At 36.9% G+C, this 18,820-nt stretch overlaps 1 protein-coding gene and 1 pseudogene across 1 annotated transcript; both read right to left on the minus strand.

The window, feature by feature from the left end:
- Positions 1-7,734: 7,734 nt before the first annotated feature.
- LOC123241133 (olfactory receptor 51V1-like) lies at positions 7,735-10,615 on the minus strand. Its single transcript, XM_044668836.1, has 2 exons — positions 10,524-10,615; positions 7,735-8,371 (listed from the first exon to the last, which is right to left on the minus strand). Exons 1-2 carry the CDS (start codon positions 10,613-10,615, stop codon positions 7,735-7,737), a joined length of 729 nt encoding a protein of 242 aa, XP_044524771.1.
- A 6,795-nt stretch (positions 10,616-17,410) lies between these two features.
- On the minus strand, positions 17,411-18,357 carry LOC123241134 (annotated as a pseudogene).
- Positions 18,358-18,820: the final 463 nt, after the last annotated feature.

Raw genomic sequence — 18,820 nt, forward strand, 5'->3', positions numbered from 1 at the left:
GGTTTGTAAGGAGTAAACCATAGCTAATTGGAAGAAAGGAGTCCTGGGGCTGCAGATATGCACTGACTGGCAGGGGTAGCTGGGGCCCTATGTTTAGATTTTATATTGCTAGTCAGGGTCCCTTCACAATTGGAAAGTCACATTTTTCAAGTCTACCCCCCAGGAATATGTATCATCTTTCTCTTCAGTCTTTTTATGCAATATTCAAGACTAAGTCAATATCTCTTCTACAGGGTTGTGGTGATGCCCAATTAGCCCTGAGACCCAAAAGGAACAAAACAAAGAGGAAAGTGAGCTATGGAAAAGATTTTGGACTCAGAATTCACAAAGTTTCTTGAAAGAAGGCTGAAAGAGAATTTAAACCAGGATGTCATTAATGAAAATATGTCCATAGCCAGTGCCTTGATGAAGTGGAGGACAAGACGGGGAGAGCTGGTGACAGATTCATCCAGTAACACCATCTTCTACCTGGAGCCTATCTGTGATGTCTTCTCAGAATGAGCCCCTGATGGAAGAAAGATAAATTCATAACTCTATTTTTATTATATATTAGGCCTTTCCCCTTCCATGGTGTCTTCCATGAGGTAAGTTCAGCTCCTACCAATATTGTCTTCCTTCATTACCCTTGTACAACAGGACTTCAATCTTTAGCACTTTAGCTTGGCCTGATTATTCTCCTTTAGAAGCATTAGATGGGCCACTACCTTCCCAGGCTTGTAATCAGCTACTCTCTCTCGGAGTCAATTTTTTCCCTTCAATTTGCAAGTGGCTTGCTACTTTCTTTTTGTCATCACCTCTAAAAACTCCCTCCTCATCAAGTTTGTATTGTTTACTCCTAAGCCAGAGTGGAGTTACCTTTTAAAACCTAGAACAAAGACAAGTAGAGAGAGAGACAAAAGAGGTACCTAAGGAAAGAATAATGATGAAAGGGATCTAATTAGAATGGAACTGATAAAGAAATACCAGCTAAAGGAAGGGAGGAACAGAGATCCTTGGGTTTACTCCTGTGCTAAGTAAGAAAGGCTGAATTGGGAAAGGGTCCTTCATGGCAAAAATTAGGTGGCACAGTGGATAGAATGAGGTCTGGAGTAAAGAAAACCTTTTTAAAATCTGACTTGAGACACTTACTAGCTGTGTGACTCTGAGTAAGTCACTTGCTTCAGTTTTCTGTTATGTAAAGTGAGCTGGAGAAAGAAATGAAAAACCATTCTAATTTCTTTCACAAGAGAACTCCAAAGGAGGTTACAAAAATTCAGACATTACTGAGGTGACAGAATAACAATCACCTTGAATGGATATCAGTCCCATGCTCAGTCCGGTCAAGTCCTCATGAAGGAAGCTGACTTGATCCAGGGCACTTAATCTGAGATGGACAGCAGAGGTTATGTCTTGGACTGACTTCTAGAGTCAAAGAAGTATAGCCTCCCTGGGGCAACAGAATTGATGAAATATCAGAGGAGAGCTCAGAACTCCAGAGTGAAGGGAGATAGGCTTAGGTTAGTGTACTGAGAAGAACCCAGAGGATTACTTTTGTTTTCCCATCTGAAAATTTCCATGATGAAGAGGATGCTGTGCTGGTCATGGAGTCAAATGTATATGATGTCATTTCTTACCAAAAATACATACAAGTCAAATGACTGGGAAAGTCCTTTAATCTCTCTCAGCCAAAATTTTCTCAGTTGTAATATTGGAATAATAATAGTATCTACTTCACAAGATTATTATGAGGGTCAAATGGGATAATAAATGGAAAAGATTTTGCACACCTTTCGAAATTTATGAATGCTAGCTATCATCACCAGTACCACTACCATCACCACCATCTTCATCAACCACAGAGCAATCAAGTTAGACTAGTACACCACTACCTAGAGAAAGACCTCAACCAGGGCATCTTTCCTACAGAAATGCAAGAAAGGGAACGGAGTTTGGAGAGCAAAGAGAAACATGCAGCAGAACTATGGGGCAGTCATAAAAGAGAATAGATGATATGGAGGCTCATAGGCAGGCAAAATTGTTTAAGAAAGCAACATTGGGAACGATATTCATCTAAGAATTGTAAAAATAAATCTTCTCAACAAGACACTAAACAATGCTCTTTATTTCCACTCCCTGCTTTCATACCTAGGATCTTCCTTCAAAGATCAGGAAGATAAAGGAAAATGAGTAGCAGCTTCCACTTCCAACTCAAAGAAAAAGCAACCCTTTGTCGATTAATCAATCAAAGAATAACCCAAATGAAAAACATCAGAATTCAAAAAAACTGAAAGATCTTTTTTCCAAATTCATTTTTTACAGATGCTAAAAATGGGTAAGAGAAAGCCTGTGAGTTATATAGGGTGTATAGCTATTAAGTAAGAGGTTGTTTTCATTCTACTAGGCTTTTATTTTTCAGGGAGCTGGGGAAACACAGCTAGATAGCACAGTGGACTTTGAATCAGAAATCTTCATCTTCATGAGTTCAGAAACAATCTTAGAAACTTATTACCTGTGTGATCTTATACAAGTCCATTAACTCTCTATGCCTTATTTTCCTCATCTATAAAATAAAATAGAGAGGATTTGACAAATCATTACAGTATCTTTGCCAAGAAAACCAAAAACAAGGTCAAGAAGTGTGACATTTCAAGGTTGAAATGACAGAAAAACAAAGACTTTTTCACCCCCAAAGTAAGGAAATAAGGGATGACTCAAAGGTAAAATTTTTTCCTTTCCCCCTCTCCCCACTCTCCCCATCCCTTCTCCCTTGCCTACCTCATCAAGTAAGACACTGACCTGCAGAAAATAGCTCCTCAATCTAAAACCCTATATTCCTCCTCAAAAAATCCCTATTACTACTAGGGCCAGCAAGTCTTGTAGTCAAGGCTGACTTTCTGTTCCTCAGAAAACTCACTCTGAAATTCTTAGGGCAGCATCCTTCTCTGCTTTGCAGTTACAATTAAAGAAATGATGACATGGAAGCAGCAGGGAATATTTATCTAAGAGTGCTCTGTGCCTAGGATTGTCCCTATGGGGGACCTCTCTTCCCTCTCTCTGCTCCAGAGATTCAACACAGGCACCGAGTTCCCTGGAACTCCCAAGGGGATGCTTTGACCTGCCCTGCCAGTTTCAGGGGTTCACATTGCTCCTTTCCTCTCTTGGCCATGGTCATGGTCACCTCTCAAAGTACACAGACAGTTAGGCAACTCACTGGCCTTCCACCAGATCTCTTTTCTTCCCAGTGCCTGGCCCAGTTTCAAAAATAGTAAAAAGCACCAAGTGGTGTAATGGGTAGAGTTCTGGACCAAGAGTCAGAAAGATCAGAGTTAAAATCCTGCCCCAGACACATATTAGCATTGTGACACTGAACAAATTATTTGATCTCTCAACCTGAGTTTCCTTATGTGTAAACCAGAGATAATAACACTTCCCTCACAAGGTTCTTGTGAAGATAGAATGAGAAAACATATAAAGTATTTTGCAAACCTTAGAGTACTATAGAAATATTCACTTTTTTGTTAGGAAAGATTAATAGTAGAAATTAGAGAAGAAAAAGAAATTGAAGGGATTAAAGTAAGCAATGAGGAAACTAAACTGTAACTCTTTGCAGATGATATGATGATCTTCTTAAAGTATCCTAGAAAATCAACTAAAAGGCTAGTGGAAATAATTAACAACTTTAGCAAAGTTGTTGGGTACAAAATAAGCCCGCATAAATCATTGGCATTCCTATATGTTTCAAACAAATCTCAGCTGCTAGAGGTAGAAAGAGAAAATTCATTTAGAGTCACTCTAGACTATATAAAATATTTAGGAATCTATCTACCAAGACAAATACAGAAATTATAAGATCACAACTATAAAGCAGTTCTCACAAAATTAAAACTGGAACTAAATAATTGCAAAAACATTAATTTTTTCATGGGTAGGAAGAGCAAATATAATAAAAATGCCAATCCTCCCCAAATTAATTTACTTATTAAGTATTATACCTATCCAGCTACCAAAAAAGTTTTTTTATAAAATTATAAAAAATTATAAAAAATTCATCTGGAAGAACAAAAGATCAAGAATATCAAGGGGATTAATGAAAAAAAATGTGAAGGATTGTAGCCTAGCAGTACCAGATCTTAAAATGTACTATATAAAATAGTGGTCATCAAAACAATATGATATTGGCTAAGAGAAAGAAGAGGGGTTCAATGGAATAGATTAGTGGTAAATGACCTTAGGAAGATATTGTTCGATAAATGCAATGTTTCCAGCTTTTGGGATAAAAACTCACTGTTTGACAAAAACTGCTGGGAAAATTGGAAAATAGTATCAGAAAAATTAGGTCTAGATCAACATCTCACACCCAAATCAAGATAAATGCAAAATAGGTAAATAATTATGAAATCATGAAAAAATTAGGTGAGCATAGAATAGTATACCTGTGAGATCTGTGGGAAAGGAGGGAATTTAAGATTTAGCAAGAAATAGAGAACATTACAAAATGTAAATTGAATGATTTTGATTACATCAAATTAAAAAGGATTTGTACAAACAAAACCAATGTAACTAAATTAGAAGGAAAGCAAAAAACTGGGAAAAAATTTCATAATAAAATTATGTGACAAAGGTTTAATTTCCCAAATATATAAGGAACTAAGTAAAACTTACAAAAAAATCAAGCCGTTCACCAATCAACAATGATCAATGGATATGAAAAGGCAATTTTCAGATGAAGAAATCAAAACTTTCAATAATCATGTGAAAAAAGTGTTCTAAATCCCTCCTCAAAAACAACTCTGCAGTACTTCCTTACACCTAACAGATCAGCCAATATGGCAGCACAGAAAAATAAATCTTGGAGGGGATGTGGCAAAATTGGGAGAGTAATACACTGTTGGTGGAGTTGTGAATTGGTCCAACCATTCTGGAGGGCATTTTGGAACTATGTGCAAAGAGTTTTAAAAGACTGCCTACCCTTTGACCCAGCCATACCACTGTTGGGTTTGCACCCAAAAGAGATAATGAGGGAAAATACTTGTACAAAAATATTTCTAGGTACAGTCTTCGTAGTGGCAAAAAGTTGGATAATGATGGGGTGTCCATTGATTGGGGAATGAACAAATTGTGGTATCTGATGGTGTTGGAATACTATTGTGCTAAAAGAAATGATGAACTTGAAGGTTTCTATGTGAACTGGAAAGACATCCAAGAATTGATGCCGCATGAAAGGAGCCGAATCATGAGAACAATTTTTGTAAAGACCATTTCTTTGTAGCACAATTGAATGAAATAGACTTCTCTATCAGTAGCAATCCAGGACAATCCAGAAAAACTTATGAGAAAGAACACAATCCACATCCAGAGAAAGAACTATGGAAATAGAAATACAAAAGAAAAATATTTGATAGATCACATGATTTGATGGGGATATGATTGGTGTTTTGGTGTTAGGAGATCACTCTACTGCAAATATGAATAATATGTAAATAGGTTTTGAAAAATGATACATGTGTAACAGTGGAAATGCTTGTCAGCTCAGGGAAGGGGTGAGGGAAGAGGGGTGGGAATAACCATGAATCATATAACCGTGGAAAAATATTCTAAATAAAAAATTATTAAAATATTTACATGTTAATGATATGTCTATAATATGTTTTAAAATTATCCTTTGTTACATATTTCCATTCTATTCATTGAATCTAATTTTTGCTTTTGAAAGACTTTATAGGTTCAGTATTTAAGAGTGGAAGAGATTTCAGAGGTCATTTAATCCTATTCATATATGTCATGAATCTTCCTAATATACCCAAGAAATGGTCATATGGCCACGGATTCAAGGTGTCCAAACAAATTAAATTCATGATTTCTCATAAAAAAGCAGTCCATTGTACTTTTGGACAACTCTAGCGACTAGGGTTTTTTCCCTTTTGATTTCAAGCATATATATAGCAAAGTTCTTTTTATTATAGACTATACTGTCTGAATTTCTCCACCACTTCCATTTTGACCCAAATTAATGATTTATTTTTCTCTTTATGAATGGAATCAGTTAATGGAGATGATCTTGTAAATGTGACCCATGGAGTTATTGTGACTTTTGCTGCAGGGTTGTGCATCAGGTGGAAGGTGCTGGTTACACTAAAGAATAACAGTGCAATTGAATGTTCTTTTCTCTTGCGTTCTCCCCTTCCTTTTATTACTATAATATATGTATTGGTTATATGTTATGTTCTTATATTTAGACTACAATTTCCTTTTGAGTATCTCTTCTGGTCATCAACTATATGACTTTGCATTGGGCAAGTGACTTCATTTCTTTTGAATTCAGTTTCATCTTTTGTAAAATAAAAGGATGTTATGTGTTGGTCTCTGAGAACCTTTTCATCTTTAAATCCTATAGTTCCTGTTTCCCATCTAAGTATTCACATCAAGTGGCACAGATGCTCTACATATTTTTGTTATTTCTTCTTGATGTATTGAGATATAATGAAAAGATGAATAATCATTATTCTAAAGACAGATGCCAATGTGGATATTGATTGTATTTTTCATAAAATAAAGTTTATATGGATACAATCATTACTGTTTCATGAAGTACGGTAACTAAGGGACATTAAATCACCTTAAAGTCAAAAGATATAGTTGATTTTTATTTTTTATTCATAGTGAACAACAGTAAACTTCTTAAATTCAATATCACAAAAGAGAGTAGAAACGAAGAATATAAAAAGTTTCAAAAGGTATTTAGATAAATTAATGAACTAGAGATAGCCATAATGTTTTCATGAGAAAAGTTTTCTTGTTCATGAGTATAATTTTAATTTTTTTCAGAGGTTGGAAGTAAGAAGAGTATTAGAAAATATTCTTTCCTGTGGGTCAGATATTTTAGGAGTAGGAAGATAAAGAAGGAATACACAAATAAATATTTGGTTTTTGAGAATGGGATCATTACACATGGGATATACAGACAAAATTTTTTTGTGAAATAGGAAGAAATCCATTGCCAGCTAGAGACATCAGGGTAGACTTTTTGGAGAACAGGGCAATAATTGACTCTGCTTTAGCTCCAAACCAATAATTCATATTACCTATAATGTCAAGTCTTCTCTACCCTAGGTTAAGCATTCCTTATTTTTATAGCAAAGTAATGTATATAAAATGCTGATCTTCAAGCATCTGTCACCTAGAGGAGTAATCTATCCATTTTATTTAGCCCCAGAGGACAGAACCAAAAACAATGGATAAAAATTGGTAAAAATTTCTGTAGGCTTGAAGTTAGCAAAAACTGCCTGATAATTAGCACTATTAAAAAGGGGAAAGAGTCCTAGGGAAATAAGTGTGTTATCTTTCATTTCACATCTTCAAGATATGAAGTATACTGTATGGCCACTGAAGTTCCTTCTAACTCTAAAACTATGCAATTTCTTTTGGTGTGTCCAGAAGAATTTTTGTTTATATTTAGAATGACTTCCACAACTATTCTGTTTTGTCTCTATCCCAGCAGACATTCCTTCTAAGTTGTGTTTTCTGACAGCTCATAATAAATCGAGTTTATGGTCCCTGAGGAGATATGGATTGATGGATAGGGAGTCAGGAGTGGGAAAACTGGGAAGAAGGAAAAAAAAAGATAAATGACCAAAATACTTATGGAAAGGATTGGAAGAAGGGAATCATATCATGCTACATTGAAATTATGTCCCATTTTCCAAAGAAATTTGCCTTCTTTATAGATGATAAGAACTTGTTTAAGCTACAGAGGCTTTATGATTGTCTGCACCCTTTCAGAGAAATAACGCGGATTATTGCCCTACGGATCTGTTGAGTTTTGATGCTATAAATGAGAGGATTCATGAGAGGTGGGAAGAGGACATACACATTGCCCATAACAACGGGGATTATGGGTGAGGAGTGCCTAGCAAACCGGTGCACAATGGACAGGCCCAACACTGGGATATAGAAGCACAGAACAGCCAAGATGTGGGACACACATGTGTTGAGGACCTTGAGCTGCTCCCTCCGGGAAGCAATGGCCAAAACAGAGTGAAAGATCATAACATAGGAGAGCAGGATGAAGAGGAAGTCTGACCCCATGGAGAGTAAGATAACGGTCAAGGCATAGAAGCTATTGAATCGTGTATTCGAGCAGGAGAGGCGGATCAGGTCCTGGTGCAAGCAGTAAGAGTGGGTGAGGAGGTTGTAGTGGCAGTAGGAGAAGCCGAGCAGCCGTAGGACCGGAGGAATGATAAGCAGGGTGCTGCGGAAGCCTAGCACCACTGTGATCTTCACTACCCGAGAGCTGGTCAGTATGGTGGGATACCTAAGTGGGTTGGTGATGGCCACANGAGAGAGAGAGAGAGAGAGAGAGAGAGAGAGAGAGAGAGAGAAGCAAGAGAGGTACCTAAGGAAAGAATAATGATGAAAGGGTGCTAATTAGACCGGAATTGATAAAGAAATACCAGCTAAAGGAAGGGAGGACCAGAGATCCTAGGGTTTACTTCTGTGCTAAATGAGAAAGGTTGAATTAGGAAAGTGTCCTTCATGGCAAAAGTTGGTGGCACAGTGGAAACAATAAGGTCTGGAGTAAAGAAAACTTTTTTTTTAAATCTGACTTCATAGACACTTACTAGCTGGGTGATTCTGAGTAAGTCACTTGTTTCATTCTTCCCTTCTGTAAAATGAGCTTGAGAAGGAAATGGCAAATCATTACAATTTCTTTGCCAAGAGAACTGAAAATGGGGTTACGAAGAGTCAGACATTACTGAGATGACAGAATAACAATCACCTTGATGGATATCAGTCCCATGCTCAGTCTGGTCAAGTCCTCATGACGGAAGCTGACTTGATCCAGGGCACTCAATCTGAGATGGACAGCAGAGGTTATATCTTGGACTGACTTCTAGAGTCAAAGAAGTATAGCCTCCCTGGGGCAACAAAATAGATGAGATGTCAGAGGAGAGCTCAGAGCTCCTGATTGAAGGGAGATAGGCTTAGGTCAGTGTACTGAGAAGAACCCAGAGGACTACTTTTGTTTTCCCATCTGAAAATTTCCATGATGAAGAGGATGCTGTGCTGGTCATGGAGTCAAATGTACATGAGGTAAGTTTCTACCTCAGACACATACAAGTCAAATGACTGGGTAAGCCCTTTAATTTCTCTTAGCCAAAGTTTTCTCAGTTGTAATATTGGAATAATAATAGTACCTACTTCACAAGATTATTATGAGGGTCAAATGGGATAATAAATTGAAAATATTTTGCACACCTATCAAAGTCTATGAATGCTAGTTATTTTCATCATCACCACCACTGTCATCTTCATTATCAAAACAGCAATCAAGATAGACCAGTACACCACTACCTAGAGAAAGACCTGGAACTGGGAATCTTTCCTAGGGGAATGCAGGAAAAGGAATGGAGTTTGGAGAGTAAAGAGAAACATGCAGCAGAGCTATGGGGCAGAGAGTCATAAAAGAGAATAGAGGATATGGAAGCTCATAGGCAGGCAAAATTGTTTAAGAAAGCAACTTTGTGAACTATTTTCATCTCGCAGAAATGTAATAAAAATAAATCCTCTCAACAAGACACCGAACAATATTCTATTTCCACCTCCTGCCTTCATCCCTTGGATCCTCCTTTATAGATCAGGAAGATAAAGGTAAATGTTTACATCAAGTTGAGTAGCAAGTTCCACTTCCAACTCAAAGAACAAACAAGTCTTTGTTGAAGGGTAAGTCAAAGATTAACCCAATAGAAAAACATCAGAACTGGAAAAGATTTGAAGGATCTTTTATTCCAAATTCAATTTTTACAATGCTGAAAATGGATAAGAAAAAGCCTATGAGTTTTCCAAGGTGTAAAGTTATTAAGTAAAATGCTGTTTGTATTCTACTAGCCTTTTTTTCAGAGAGGTGGGGAAAAACAGCTAAATAGCACAGTGGACTTTGAATCAGAAATCTTCATTTTCCTGAGTTCAGATACAGCCTCAGAACTAATTAGATTCATGATCCTGTACAGGTCACTTATCTCTCTATGCCTTACTTTTCTCATATATATAATAAACCAGAGAAGGATTTGACAAATTATTACAGTATCTTTGCCAAGAAAACCACAAACAAGGTCATGAAGAGTGACATTTCATGGTTGAAATGACTGAACAACAAAGTCTTTTTTACCACCTGCCCAAAAGTAAGATAATAAGGGATGACTCAACGGTAAATTATTTTCCTTTCCCCCTCTCCCCGCTCTCCCCATCCTTTCTCCCCTACCTGCCTCATCAAGTAAGACACTGACCTGTGGGAAAGAGCTCCTGGGTCTAAAACCCTATATTCCTCCTCAACAACTCCCTATTACTACTAGGGTCAGCAAATCTTGTAGCTCAGAAAACTCACTCTGAAATTCTTAGGCAGCATCCTTCTCTGCTTTGCAGTTACAATTAAAGAAATGATGACATGGAACCAGCAGGGAATATTTATCTAAGAGTGCTCTGTGCCTAGTATTGTCCCTATGGGAGACCTCTCTTCCCTCTCCTCTCCAGAGATTCAACACAGGCACCGAGTTCCCTGGAACTCCCAAGGGGATGCTTTGACCTGCCCTGCCAGTTTCAGGGGTTCACATTGCTCCTTTCCTCTCTTGGCCATGGTCATGGCTATTTCTCAAAGTACACAGACAATTAGGCAGCTAACTGAAATCCCACCAGATCTCTTTTCTTCCCAGTGCCTGGCCTGATTTGGAAAATAGTAAAAAGCACCAAGTGGTATAATGGGTAGAATTTTGGATCAAGAGTCAGAAAGATCAGAGTTAAAATCCTGCCCCAGACACATATTAGCATGCTGACACTGGATAAATTACTTAACCTCTCAACCTGAGTTTCCTTGTGGATAAACCAAGATAATAACAATTCCCTCATAGGGTTCTTATGAATATAGAATGAGAAAAGATATTTTGCAAACTTTAGTACACTATAGAAATGTTCTCTTTTTTGTTAGGAAAGATTAAGATGAATGCATGAGGAGAGACCAAAGCAATGTCTGCACGATTTATTTCCATCACTAGACTTTTTTGGCTTGGGTGTTCCACCTAATTATCGTCTTAGCTGTTCCGTGATCCCATTTTGTGTCACCAGAGTGGGGAAAAAATCTTCCTGAAACAAACTACATATACCAACTTGAAAAGCTCATCTGGGCCCTCACAGTAAAGAATTTTGTCCCAATTTCTAACTTCAATCCCTTCTGAACTGGTATAATCCAGCTTTTTCAGTGGACAGAGATGATTCATTATACTATGCCATAAAAGTAATTCTCAGAACCTCTAATCCATAGTCAGACTTCCAATTTCTGCACAAAATTCTGGTTTATTTATTATATTTTTTCAGAGAAAGGAATTTCTTTTCATCACTTGCTGATCATCTTTTTTTTTCCTCAGTCCTTATTGTGAGGTATAAGCTCATTCAAAGAAGGATGATCCTCAGTGGCCATGGTGGCCCTCACATACAAGAGGGAGAGTAAAAGGATTGTTGTGAGAGTCAAATGAAAGAACATATGTCACATACTTTGCAAACCTTAAATGCAATAACAATCAATCAATCACTATTTCTTAAGAGACTACTATGGGCTAGGTACTGTGCTAAACCCCAGGAAGGTGAAAAGAGGCAAAAGATATTCTACTCTCAGAGAATCTATAATCTATGTAAAGTCTAGCTACTATTTGTACTAACACTGTCACCACCACCACCACCACCACTACCACCACCACTACTACTACTACCATCTGCAATGGGGACAAGTTAGAAGCTTTCCCAATAAGATCAGGTGTTAAGGAAGGATGTCAATTATCACCTCAATTATTTAATATTGCTCTAGAAATGCTAACAGTAGCAATTAGAGAAGAAAAAGAAATTGAAGGGATTAAAGTAAGCAATGAGAAAACTACAGTGTAACTCTTTGCAGATGATAAGATGGTCTTCTTAAAGAATCCTAGAAAATCAACTAAAAGGCTAGTGGAAATAATTAACAACTTTAACAAAGTTGCTGGGTACAAAATAAATCCACATAAATCATCAGCATTCCTATATGTTTCCAACAAAATTCAGCTGCTGCAGGTAGAAAAACTCCATTTAGAGTCACTCTAAACAATATAAAATATTTAGGAATCTATCTATCAAGACAAATACAGGAATTACGTGAAAAAAGTATTCTGAATCCCTCCTGCTTAAGGAAATGAAAATAAAAACAACTCTTATGTACTACCTTACACCTAAAAGATTGGCAAAAATGGTAGCACCAGAAAGGGATAAATGTTGAAGAGAATGAGGCAAAATTGGGACAGTAATACACTGTTGGTAGAGTTGTGAATTGGTCTGGAGGGCAATTTGGAACTATGTGCAAAGGGCTTTAAAAGAATGCCTACCCTTTGACCCAGCCATAACACTGTTGAGTTTGTAACCCAAAGAGATAATGAGGAAAAATATTTGTACAAAAATATTTCTAGCTGCACTTTTTGTAGTGGCTAAAAAATGGAAAATGAGGGGGTGTCCATTGATTGGGGAATGACTGAAAAAATAGTGGTATCTGATGGTGTTAGAATACTATTGTGCTTAAAGGAATGATGAACTGGAAGATTTCTATGTGAAGTAGAAAGACCTCCAAGAATTGATGCAGAGCGAAAGGAGCCAAACCATGAGAATACTTTAAGTAGAGACCATTTCATTGTAGCACCATGGGAGGCCAATAAGAGAAACAGAGTCTAAAAGAGATAAAAATCCAAGACTCCTCTTTTGACCCCTTTTATGACTCATACCTTTTCTTATTGGAAAAGCATTATAGACTTATTGAAAAGCTTTAAGTTCCTAGCAAACCATAAGGTACAGAGTTAATAATTTTTCTCCTTGATAATTAAGAAGTCCGAACTCCAAAAAAAATATATTACTTAGACAATCAAGGCCAGAAACAGACAAAGCTAGACAAGACTTTATCTGACCAGGTGCAATCCTGTAAATCAAGAGTACAGAACTCAATTTGTTTAGGATCTCTATGAAATATATTTCTGCTCCCAGAATTAACCTCCTACTAATTAGTGGTTGGAATTTGGCCTTTGATCCTGGACCTATCTCTCTACTTTTTAGACTTAAATGGGTTTTTGTATAATTTGTAACCCCTTCGCAGCTGTGATTCTTTCTCTGTGCTCTTTGTGTGACAACAGTATATATTAAACTCAAGACTCCATGGCAAGTTGGAGCAGTTATGAGCTAAGCATTTAGTCTGACTGTTCTCATTCCATTTGATGCCACTAAACGCCACTCAGAACCCCCAGAAATATAGAGCTGGTTCTCTATATAGCACAATCGAATGTAATGGACTTTTCTACCAGTAGCAATGCAATGATCCTTGACAATCCTGAAGAACTCATGAGAAAGAACACAATTCACATCCAGAGAAAGAAAGAAAGAAGTAAAAATGCAGAAGAAAAACACATGACATGATTGATTGCTTAGTTTGATGGAGATATGTTTGGAGTTTTGGTGTTAAAAGATAAATCTACTGGAACTATTAATAATATGTACATATTTTTTAAAAAATTATACATGTATAACCCAGGGGAATTGCTTGTCAGCTCAGGGAAGTAGTGAGGGAAGAGGGGAGGGAATAATCATGAATCATATAACCATAGAAAAAAAATCTTCTAAATAAATAAATAATTTAAAATATTTACATGTAATTGGGATATATTTAATGATATGGATATAATATGTTTTAAAATTATTCTTTAGTAGATTTTCCCATTCTATTAACTGAATCTAAATTTTATTTTTGAAAGACTTTATAGATTCAGAATTTAAGAGTGGAAGAGATTTCAGAGGTCATTTAATCCAATTCAGATATGTCATAAATCTTCCCCACAATATACCCAAGAAGTTGTCATATGGCCACCAATTCAAGATGTCCATACAGATTAATTTAACATATTTAACATTTCTCAAGGCAGCCCATTCTACTTTTGGACAACTCTAGTAACTAGGGTTTTTTTTTCCTTTATAATAGACATACTGTTTGAATTTCTCCACCCCTCCCATTTTGGCCCAAATTAACTATTCATTTTTCTCTTCATGAATGGAATCAGTTAAAGGAGATGATCTTGTAAATGTGCCCCATGGAGATATTATGACTTTTGCTGCAGAGTTGTGCATCAGGTGGAAAGTGCTGATTACACTAAAGAATGATAGTGCAATTGGACTTTCTTTTCTGCTGTGTTCTCCCTTTTCCCTTTATTACTATATTATATGTATTGGTTATATGTTATGTTCTTATATTTAGACTACAACTTCCTTTTGAGCCTCTCTTCTGGTTACCAACTATATGACCTTGCATTGGGCAAGTGACTTCATTTCTCTTGAATTCAGTTTCATCTTTTGTAAAATAAAAGGATTTGTTAATATGATATATGTTAATATGTTGGTCTCTGAGGTCCTTTTCCTCTCTAAATCCTATAATTACTATTTCCCATCTAAGTATTGTTATATTTAAGGAGGTCACTAACTCTATTTGATGTATATGAAGATGATATACAGAGAGGACAGGATGGCACTTCTCCTTTATAACAGTTGCCTAGGCAGGATCCTTTAGGTCAAAGTGATTTATCCCTTGAGGACCCACCTGGGTTAATTGATATTATTAAATTGGGCTCTTCAGCTGGGATAAAGTTGATAATCTGACTGCATTGGCTCCCTTCCCAAATAAACTTTGGAAACCAATTCAGGAAGGTACTTTAAACTTTAAATATATTTGGTAAGAAGGATAATGGTAAAGGATTGAGGTATTAGGAGATCCTACTTTAAATTGCTACTAATGAATCTCTAACTGCAGGCAAATGATAGCTTCTCTCTGGTACAGCCTGGCCAGGGCTAAACCAGAGTAGGCAAACTGCTGTGAAATCTTCAGCTTCTTCTTCTGTAGATCTTAAGCCTTAACAGTTGAGATACCACCCTTTCCACCCTCTTCTTCATCTCCTGCCCACTTCCCAGATCCCTCCCAGGCCCTGGGAAGCCTAGATACCTAAGATGATGAAACTCCTAATATCTAGGGCAGTAGACACAGAGATGGTGGTCAAGTAAAGATTGATAACGGTACAGGAAACACAGGAGGAGCTTGCAGGGTAGTGTTTGCGAGTCTCCATCTCCAAAGACCAGAATCCACACTGATCTCTAACCTCAGGGACAGGTAAAAGACCCCAGAACCTCTGCCAGGGTTCTCAACTGCCCCCTCCTGAGTCCCACATGTCTCTCTGGGAACATTCTATCCAACTGATTTATCTATTAATCAAAAGTGAACTTCAAGCTCCCAGAGATTCAATATAACATGAATGCCATTTTGTTTTTTGAAATTTCAACCTGTAAATTTCCAACTGTTCTTGTTCGTGGATGATCTCTATGCTATTCTAATTTTAACTATGTGTTCCTATCCCATTAACTATCCCTTCCCCCCAAAATAATAAATCCTACCTTATCTAATGCCTCAACTAACTAACTACCCTAAAGCTAATGACAAGGGTTTAGGATAGATTTCTCTGTGGGAAAGTGGGGGATTTGAATACAACAGTTTCATGAACACATCAATTGAACATAGACATAACATATGAACTTTATCATAACATTTGAGAACAATCATCTATGTTGTTTCCTAACCTAAGACAAAAAATTTGCAACAACTCTGTCTATATTTCTAATACCAACTTCAAACAACATTCCTAACTCATATTAAACTCTGAACATTTCTATTCCCTAATCTATAGTTAGAAACATTAATCTGTCAGTAAATCTTATACTATAGTTAATGTGTTAGTCCATTAGTTTTCATTTCTAACTAACCTACTCTACATAATGTCTACCTAACATTCTTTCAAACAATTCTATTTGAACATTTATAACTCTTTTACACTGACCCTATACTATCTGAAATGTGAACATTCCTACATCTACCTAACTACCTAACTACCTAACTAACCCTTCGGGTTAGTAGACTTATGCAATATATATTAGTAACAATATTACATATGTACAAGGTTTTTATGTGATGTTCTCATGAAATGACTACTTTAGACCTTGCAAGGAACCTCCTTAAATATAACAGTATTCACATGAAGTGGCACAGAAGCTTTACACATTTTTTTCATTTCTTCTTGGTATATTGAGGGATAATGAAGAGATGAATAATCATTATGCTAAAGATAGATGACAATGCAGATATTGGTTGTATTTCTCATAAAATAAAATCTATGTGGATAGAATCATCTCTGCATCCTGAAGTATGGTAACTAAGGGACATTAAATCATCTTAAAGTCAAATAATATGGTTGATTTATTTTTTATTCCTAGTGAATAACAGTAAATTTCTTAAATTCAATATCACATAAGAGAGTAGAAACAAAGAATATGAAAGATTCAAAAGGTATTTAGATAAATTAATGAACTAGAGAGTGCCATGGTGTTTTCATGAGAAAAGTTTACTTGTTCATGAGTATAATTTTATTTTTTCAGAGGTTGGAAGTAAGAAGAGTATCAGAAAATGTAGGTCAGATATTTTAGGAGTAAGAAGATAAAAGGAGGGATACACAAATAAATATTTGGTTTTCGAGAATGGGATGAATACACATTGGAGCTACAGACAAAGCATTATGTGAAATTGGAAGAAATTCATTGCCAGCTAGAGTCACCAGGGCAGACTTTTTGGAGGACATGGCAATAGATGACTCTGGTTTGGCTCCAAACAAATTACTCATATTACCTATAATGTCAAGTCTTCTCCTACCTAGGTTAAGCATTCCTTATTTTTATAGCAAAGTAATGGAAATAAAATGCTGATCTTCAAGCATCTGTCACCTAGAGGAGTAATCTATCCATTTTATTTGGCCCCAGAGGACAGAACCAAAAACAATGTTTAAAAATTGGTAAAAAATCCTTTAGGCTTGGAGTTAGGAAAAACTGCCTGATAATTAGAACTATTAAAAAGGGGAAAGATTCCTAGGGAAATAAGTGTGTTGCCTTTCATTTCACATCTTCAAGATATGAAGTATACTGTATGGCCACTGAAGTTCTTTCTAACTCTAAAACTATGCAATTTATTTTGGTGTGCCCTAAAGAATTTTTGTTTATACTTAGAATGGCTTTTACAACCATTCCACTTTGTGTCTATCCCAGCAGACATCCCTTCCAAGTTGTGTTTTCTGACAATTCATAATGAATTGAGTTTGTTCCCTGAGGAGATATGGATTTATGGATAGGTAGTCAGGAGTGGGATAACTGGAAGGAAGAAAAAAAGGTAAGTGACATAGATACTTATGGAAAGGACTGGATTGAGGGAACCATGCTATGTCGAAATTACGTCCCATTTTCCAAAGAATTTTGCCTTTTTTGTAGATGATAAGAACTTGATTAAGCTACAGAGGCTTTATAATTGTCTGCACCCTTTCATAGAAATAACTCGGATTATTGCCCTACAGATCTGTTGAGTTTTGATGCTGTAAATGAGAGGATTCATGAGAGGTAGGAAGAGGACACCCATAATGATGGGGATTATGGGTGAGGAGTGCCTAGAGAACTGGTGCAAGATGGACAGGCCCAACACTGGGATATAGAAGCACAGAACAGCCAAGATGTGAGAGGCACATGTGTTGAGGGCCTTGAACTGCTCCCTCCGGGAAGCAATGGCCAAAACAGTGTTAAATATCTTGATATAGGAAAGCAGGATGAAGAGGAAGTCTGATCCCATGGAGAGTAGGATGACAATCAAAGCATACAAGCTATTGAATCATGTATTCGAGCAGGAGAGGTGGATCATGTCCTGGTGCAAGCAGTAAGAGTGGGAGAGTACATTATTATGACAGTAAGTGAACCAGAGTAGCCATACAATTGGAAGTATGGTGAAAATTGTGCTCTGCAACCCTAGGGCCAGAATGATCATCACCACCAGAGAGCTGGTCAGTATGGTGGGATACCTAAGAGGGTTGGTGACGATGACGAAGCGGTCATAGGCCATGGCAAAGAGCATGGCTGATTCCATGAAGGAGAAGGCATGGAAAACATAGGCTTAGCACAGAACAAGGCACAGAGGTGAATGCCACGAAAGTCAAGCCACAGAACCCCCAGCACCGTCGGCATGGTAGATACACACAAGCTTAAGTCTGTACTTGCCAGCATGGCCAGGAAGGAATACATTGGCTGGTGAAGAGGAGGATCAGTGCAAACTATGTGGAGGATTGTAACATTGCCCAGTATGGCAGCCAGGTATACAGAGAAGACAGGGATAGAGATCCAATGGTGAGCCAATTCTAGGCCAGGGAAACCTGTAAGCAGAAAACTAAAATAACTAGAATTTCCATCCAGGGCACTGGTCATGATGTTAGAGAGCTGATTTTTAGAGAAACTTTGCTCATAGAGAGCATGATAACTTCTCAGAATTAGAAAAACTCAGACCTGAAAGACACCTTAGGAGAAATCTTGGCCAGCCAGTACCACACTAAAAATGATCTCTATTGCTTGTGGAAAGAATGATTATACAACCTCTAATTGAAAAATCTCTAGTGATGGAGAACTCATACCTCATAAAATAACCTCTTCTTCTTTTAGACAACTCTTATTTCTGTTAAGTTTTTACATTGAACTGAAATCTGCCTTTGCAATTTCTGTCTATATCTCCTAGTTCTTCTCTCTGAGGTAAGGATGAATAAGTCCAACATTTTTCCACATCATAGTTCTTCAAATATTTGGAGGTGAATAATAACAAGGAGTCATTTTCTCATATAATACTTCTAAAATATCAAAATAGAGGAGGAGAGGAAGTGGTCAAGCAGTAAATGCC

Source organism: Gracilinanus agilis, chromosome 3, assembly GCF_016433145.1.
Source record: "Gracilinanus agilis isolate LMUSP501 chromosome 3, AgileGrace, whole genome shotgun sequence".
Lineage (NCBI taxonomy): Eukaryota > Metazoa > Chordata > Mammalia > Didelphimorphia > Didelphidae > Gracilinanus > Gracilinanus agilis.